Genomic DNA, 7,500 nt, shown 5'->3' on the forward strand with positions numbered 1-7,500 from the left:
ATAAGCTGTCTTCAACAGCCATTGTGCAAAAACAGATGGCCAGCAGTAGCTAATTGTGCCTATGTAAGATGTGTGCTTGTGGTTTATAACAAAACCTCCAGAGCACAAATTGATGGGATACTAACAGTCTGGCAGAGGTAACAAGCCCTTGATTATTCAACTAAGGAACAGAAAAAATAAAATAGCTATAATTGATAGCATTATAGTAATAAGTAAATAACGCCAATCTCAGAATGTTATTAACCAGGAGGAATGGAAGAGTGCCACAATCACCCAAGAAGATTAGTGCATAGTGCTTTTATGCCTTTGCACGCTACAGTGATTTATCCAGTTTATAAAATGCCATGTCAGATATTATTGGTATGCTTTAATACGTTTCTGGTTTTATTCATTGTGACCTGGTAATATTTTGCAATTCAAATGTGTCCATGTGGGTAGCAGCAGCATAAAGGCTAAGTACATGTTAGGGGATACATTGGCTACTCTATATATTATTAAAATGCTAGGTAGATTTATACCTCTAACCAATATAATATTTTAGACTGTGAAAAAAAAATGCTTGTCACAGTTCATTAAAAGTGGTGAGCTGTGTATAGAGTGGGGCTGGATAACAAATCAGAAGCAGACTTGTAAAAAACCTTTTACACTACATATTTTACCCCAGCATGCTACAGGCCTCCCTGCACTCAGCTGGCTTGTACTATTAAGTTTAACTTTTGTTTTTGCAGTGCTGTGCCATGTTTTTGTTTTTTGTTTTGTTTTTTTTGTAACAAATTGAGTCAATACATTGTGTTACTTTTGCATTTAGCTATTTAGTTATGGTCACATAGCACAGCAACCATGCAGTGGCAACATGCCTTTGAGGAAAGTGGGCAGAAGGCACAGGAACTGAGATCATACAACTGCATGTTGAAAGCTAATTGTAACCACTGCTATCCAGTAAAAAACACTGATAAGTCACACAAATACATTTCAACATAAATATTTTTATTATTGCTGATTCCCCTTCCACATATTCTTGCAACTACTTGTAGCACCAGGCTAGCAGCTAAACAATCTAAGTGATAGAATGTGAAATTGATTCGGGAAAGAGGTTATGATTGGTCACATTTTAAGGCTTCAGAGAGTATGTTTGAAGGCACTGCTATCAACACCATAACCTGATTTTAACCACTTTTTGGAATTCCTTCATTATCCCTGGCTATGTATTAGAAAATTAGTTTAATTTGTTAAAGATGAAAACTGCTCTAATGTTGATACTGGACTTCTTCAGACAGAAGGTTGTACACTTAAAGCACACATCATCTCATACCAACTATGGCACAGAGTATAGAATACATGCAAGTAACAACAGCACAGCAATTTACAAAGCGGTAGAAAATAGTCAAGCCTATCACAGAAGGAATTTAGCCTGTACCTTCTGGACTGCAATATGAATTGTACCATTTCAAGCTTACATTTTCAGAAACTGGTTGCTGCAGTCGTAACTGTAGCCTAGCAAGGCACAAAATGTCAAATCTTTAGGGCCATTCCCTTCATGCAGCAAGCCTCATTTGTTCATATCCCCTACTTTAAGATGCTGTGTTAAGGAACTTGTTTTCACCAGCCAGTGATGTCAGCATGGAACTCATGTCCCCTACTGCCATGTTGGATGTGCCTGACTGCAGTGTCACTGACCCACATGGCGTTGTAAGGCGAGATGACGTCTGGGAAGTGTTCTGAAGAATGTTTGGACTCAAGCTACCTAAGGGTGCAGGCTCTCCTTCATCAATGATTGCTGCAAAATCAATCTGAGTACTTTCTAGGTCCAGAGAGTCTAATGAGTTTGCTACTTGTCCTGCCTGTGTATATGGTATGGAGTCAACTTTCACATGTGCCATACTGCCACAGAACTGGCTGTGCTGCTGATTACTACAGCTGGCACGGTCCATAGCTTGGGAATCCACATGCTTGGAATCAACTGATTTCCCATGATGCAGCTGGATCTGCCCTGAGTAATACATAACATTTGTTCTATCTGGTACCTGTTGACAGTGTTGAATAGGAGGAAGGTGAACTCGTTGCCTGGGGCTAACAGATGAATGTTCAGTTGAAGGGCTGAGCTGAGACGGGCTTCCCATGTAACTTGACTGAGTGGTCATACTGTTCTGTCTACTCATTGATTTGGGGGTGGATGGAGGATGAGGAACCAGATCTTTAGAAAAGCACTGACTGTTTGGGCTCAGCACAGCTTTGGGGTGACTGGGACCTTCCTGAGGTATAGGACTTAACAAGTTTCCTTGTGCCACCTTAGGCTGGTAACTAATGTACCTTTCACTCATATAAGCTTGAGACTTTGGCTGGTGCAGAACCTGCTCTTGACCAGTATCAATAGTTTCCATATTCAGACCCATTTGCATCTCATTCTTCTGCTGCTGTTCCCACAGAAGGGCCTGTTGTGATTGTACATAGTTTCGAACCATCATCTCTTTTACTTGCATCATGGGTGTCTGGGGTCTTCTTCCATGAGGAGACCCGAGAACACCTGAACTCACTCCCATATTAAAACAAGAGGGCTGCTGGCAGTCTGCCTGTCCTTGGTATTCACAGCTCACTCTACCTGGACTCAGTGATGTTTGATTTTGCTGTCCAAAGCCTTGTGGCTGGGAAACTGATGGTTTCATATTCTCACATGAACTCATGCCTGGTGCTGATTGGTGGAACTGTTGTTCTGGTTTGATTTGCAGCTGCTGATGCATATGACTTAGTCTCTGAGTGCCGCTAAACATGTTTTGCTGATTTTGCCCATTCATTACTACATTGGTGTTTAATGTGTAGTTTGTTTTAGACTGCTGTGATTGGTTCAGATCTGTATATGGATTGTGGCACTGATTTCCCTGGACAATATCTGACTGCATCATAAGTTGATTTGGATGGGATTCTGCAATGTTAATGTTTCCAGAACATACCTCATTCCACTGAAGTTGAATGTTTTTACTCTCATTCATCTGCCCAAGATTTTGAAAATGCTGACTAGAAGAATTCATTTGACATTGGTTTGGGCTGTAATGTGAGTGTGCTATGTTACTGGGCAATGTTCCTTGATGCACTGAGTTCATTGGTGGGTTTTCCATCTGTTTTTGTGGGTTGCCATAGATATTATGATTCTGCACTTCCATCCCATGGAATCCCTGTGCTTGGCAGTGAAAATTCATCTGATCAGTTCCAGAGGCCATATCAGTCCCTTGGTAGTTCAGGTATGTCCCTGCATCGCTGGGCATACCCAAGGTGCCCTCATTCTGGTTTACACAGTCTGAACTCATCGCTTCCATGAGGACATTTTCACTGATGCTCGGTGGTCTTGGGGAAAACATATGTCTGTGAATGCTGGCTTCTGAGCCACCAAAGTTCTGCAAAGCAACATGCTTCCCCACTGTAGCCATGTTCACATTGCTCATACTGTTGAAACGCTGCACTTTATGTACTGTTTGCTGATCAGCACATGTTCTAATGGGGTCACTGGCTCTCCTTGTACTGTTTCCAGGTGCTTGATGAGGGCGAAAGATGCCAGTTCCATAACTGCAGTGTTCATTAGCAGTACTTCTTCGAGGGGCCCCACTAACTGGAAAGGGTGGCAATGTAGAACCATGGAATTCTGGAAAACTTGCTCTAGAGAAGCTTCCCATTTGTTCCATGTTCGGCAGTGGGGTTGGAGGTGGCCCACCAATTGTTGCAGCATACTTTGCCTTTAGTCTGTAATGCTGTGCTGGTGTGAGATTGGTCAAACCTGGGAAGCCCCCTGACTGGCTTGCTTCACTAGAACGTCTGGATGCTTCTGGGGAGACATGATCAAACAAATCAGTAACACTTCCACTGGTTGGGAGACCTCCAGGCTGAGAAACCTCACTTGATCTCCGACTAGCTAGGTAAGGAGAGATCAATGAAGATCGACGACTGACTGTGTATGCTGAGCTCATGGTACTGGTTGTACTGTTACGTCTCTCATTCAGCTGATTCAAAGTTGCTAGCTCACTTCGATTGCCAGGATGCCCAGGGAGGGAACCATACACAACTGAAACTCCCCCTTCAGTATCTGAAAAAAAAATGGAATTGAGATTAGTCTTTTTATTTTCATAGTTTTGATGTGACATTATTACTTCAGTATAATTCTTATTAACTCCTCATGATTTATAATGCTTTATAATCTCATTATGAAATATTATTTTTCTGCTATACTAAATGTTAAATCATGTATTTGCAAAATATAAGTTGTATTCACTGTGTTTATAAAATTATGTTTTTGTTATTGGTGAGAATTAGTTAAAACTCTTATATTTCTCGTTTGGGGATAGTACTAACTGTTAAACACTTCAGGCGATCTTTTAAAAAGTCTCATACCACATGTATTGCCGTTACTGTCTTCCTGTGTACTGTTAATCTAGTGGTCTCACACAGCTGAGTGGAATTAAAGTCATTGTAAAAACAAGCACTTGACTTTTTTGAAGAAAAAAGTTGTCTGATTAACTGAATCATCCCTTTCCCATCTTCCTTGTAGATTGTATTTCTTTGATTGGGGGGGGGGGGGCTTTCTGCTGCCTGCAACAGTTGGTGAACAGATTTTGGAGTACACACTTTGTTGAATCGCTGATCTCGACATTTGGCATACCCCCTATAAATACATCCATTACACAGCACATTCAGATTCTCTGCAATCGTCCCAGTATTTATTTCTGTTTGCATAGTTTGTCAAAATGTTTCATAATAAAGTTCAACCTTCAGTTGTTACTTTCTTCATTATGCATTTTATTTGAAATCCAATATTAAAAACTGCATTACGTCCAAATTGTGTTGTGTTAGTGTGAATCATATTCCAGTCGTCAGTCATGCTAGCACAGAAACATATATATTGATGGCACATGAGGACAGCTTGGCCACTTATTATGCCCATTTCTCGACACTCCATTCATTCCTTGTCAAGATTGAGAGATTTATCAGAATTATTTTCTCCCCTGAGGTGAGAGGTGGAATTAGGGAGCATGCCAACCTGCTAAGTCATATGCACCCTGCCTTCTTTACCCAGAGTAACTCCTTCCCATGTTCTTCCACTGCATGCTGCTGCCTGGGAGAGCTACTGCTCACCTCCATGTAAATCATCATGGCTTCATGCTGCATGTAGTCATCCATGCTGCAAAATACACCCCTACATTCCTCTACAGGTGTCTGGCAGTATGGTTGAACTGCATCTCCCCATGATGGATAGGCAGACAGATCTTCTCACTCCATCCCTCCCCCAATCTTCCCATGTCTTCAGATGTCTCTTGCCAATACTCAGCCATCAGTCATATGGGTAGTCAGGGCTCTGGCCCTGTATGCTGCACAGCCAGTTCAAAGTAATACTTCATGTGTCACCTAAGCTCTGCTTTAATACTTACTCCCTTTACTTCCATATATATGTAGATCAAGGGGTGCACCCACCTTACTAATGCATGATGACCCTAGCACTAACCCTGTCCATAACCCTACAGGGCATCTTATTTTAAAAAAGTCCTTTCCATAACACTATCACTAGTAAGACAAATCTGAGCTGAATGTGTTGTGAAATTATTTCTAGTACATTGGAAAAGGAAATTTGATTTATTTTTTGATATACTATGTGTTGCTATGTAGACCTGTCAGCATTATGAATCGTCAACATGTTTTTGTCAATGTTTTTTTGTCTTGATCATTTAACATGTCAACCATTCATTATATAGTAATCAAATATATGTATGTCGTAAAATATCAAAGTTTTAGTTGGTGTTTAGGTATAGCATGTGCTGTTTGTGAGCAATTTGGTGTTTTCCTGGTTTGGAAGGTTGTGTGCGCATCATGTTTCTGGTAAATAATTTCATTTCACTGCCTGTATACATTGAGGATTAAATGATATACTTTTCTATACATACACTGGCCATGCACTCTCTTCCCAAACTAACTATAAGCAGCTCTGAGTTACCAGAGAAGGACCAAAAGCATACCTGACAACTGTCCAGATTTTTACAACATGTCCATATTTTTGGTCTGTTTTTCATAAAATATGTGATTTTTTGACAAGTCATTGAGGATTGAAGTCACTAAATAATCATGTTTCAGTCTTCATGTCTTTCAGAAAATGCATGATAAAACACAACCTGTTACTCTATCAACTTTCTAAGTTTATAAGAGCAGTATTTAAAATGTATCCCTAATTTTGGGCCTTTGCCCCCCCACCCCCATTTATTCTTGGCTTTGTCGAGATTTCTTGTGATTAGAGGTTAAGAAGTATGACCAGAAGGTTCTATAGGGCAGGTTCCTTACCGTTTATCCCTAGACATTAAGAAACCTTTACATTTCAAACAGTGAGCTCCAACTTTTACAACAAAATCGCAGATATTCAGGATACATGATCTCTGTAAAAGCACATTATTTTACTTCAAGCAAAAATATAGCAGAAAATCATATCTGCTGGATATACAGATGACTTAGCACTTTATTAGCTTATGTAATACACACACAAACACACACACCATCTGTCACTCACCGTTCCCCTGAATATGGGGCAACTTAATATTCTTACAAGGTGGGGTTGGTTTTCGAATTTGCTTCAGTTTGTCTATTTTCAGGTTTTCAAGTTTCTTGAGTGCTGATGTTTGTATGGTGGGTGAAACAATCAACTCGACAGAGGGGATATCTTCAAGGTTTGTAAGGTCCTCAAAGCTTCCTCCAGGGTTGGCATTCATTTCTACTCCACTGTCATTATTGTTTGCACTCCCCAAAGGTGACCGCTCACTGCTGCAGGACGATTGCCCACCAGGACTGGGCTGTGACTTCTAAGAAAGACATGACATTATACAGTTATATAAGTAGGTAATGGCTAAGATTTAAATGTTCATATTTATTTTTATGACTGATATTTTACATTATTTTATTCTTAACCACCATTTGCTTTTCCATATTCAAGTCAATCTGATTACTTGGGTGTACTGAATTCAAAGACACTAGCATCTTGTCAGTTAATATGCTGAATCCAGAAAAACATGTGTAATGGATTACTGCAGTACATAAAGTTATTATGGTGCGAGATCGTTTTAATAATCAACAGAATTCTCTGCAGCCAATACCAAAAGAAGGCTATAGTCACATAATGAACTGCTTGTATTTTCTGACAGAAATGTGTGAATTTCTAAACAAATATCTGTGCAGACTTCTGTGTTCGTATAACTAGAAAAACACTTTTGTAACTAGCCTTACACTAGACTGCAGTAACACTACCAGAGAAGTGCATCAGTGCCTGCAAAAGCTTTGTGATAAACATTTCAAGCTACTGTGCGTCAAATGGAGGGGATTCCAGGATTCAGCAGTTACTGAGCACGCAGCTTAGGAATCAGCACAATTCCTCTGATACATATCTACTTATTGACATATTATACCAATTAGTAATAAGTGAGTAATTTTCTACATCAAGTGTAAATGAAGCTTAGAATTTGCTAAGCTACGGCTACTTAC

At 40.0% G+C, this 7,500-nt stretch overlaps 1 protein-coding gene across 1 annotated transcript in view; it reads right to left on the minus strand.

Moving 5' to 3' along the window:
- Positions 1-767: 767 nt before the first annotated feature.
- Positions 768-7,500, minus strand: part of GLI1 (GLI family zinc finger 1) — a 143,600-nt gene continuing 136,867 nt past the window's right edge. The window contains exons 11-12 of the mRNA XM_044083618.1: positions 6,536-6,824; positions 768-4,072 (exon numbers count right to left, since the gene is read on the minus strand). Coding sequence (XP_043939553.1) covers positions 1,572-4,072; positions 6,536-6,824 — 2,790 coding nt within the window. The 3' untranslated portion in view covers positions 768-1,571. The remainder of the gene's footprint in view (positions 4,073-6,535; positions 6,825-7,500) is intronic.

Source organism: Protopterus annectens, chromosome 9.part0 (genome assembly GCF_019279795.1).
Source record: "Protopterus annectens isolate FY-2018-M chromosome 9.part0, PAN1.0, whole genome shotgun sequence".
Lineage (NCBI taxonomy): Eukaryota > Metazoa > Chordata > Ceratodontiformes > Protopteridae > Protopterus > Protopterus annectens.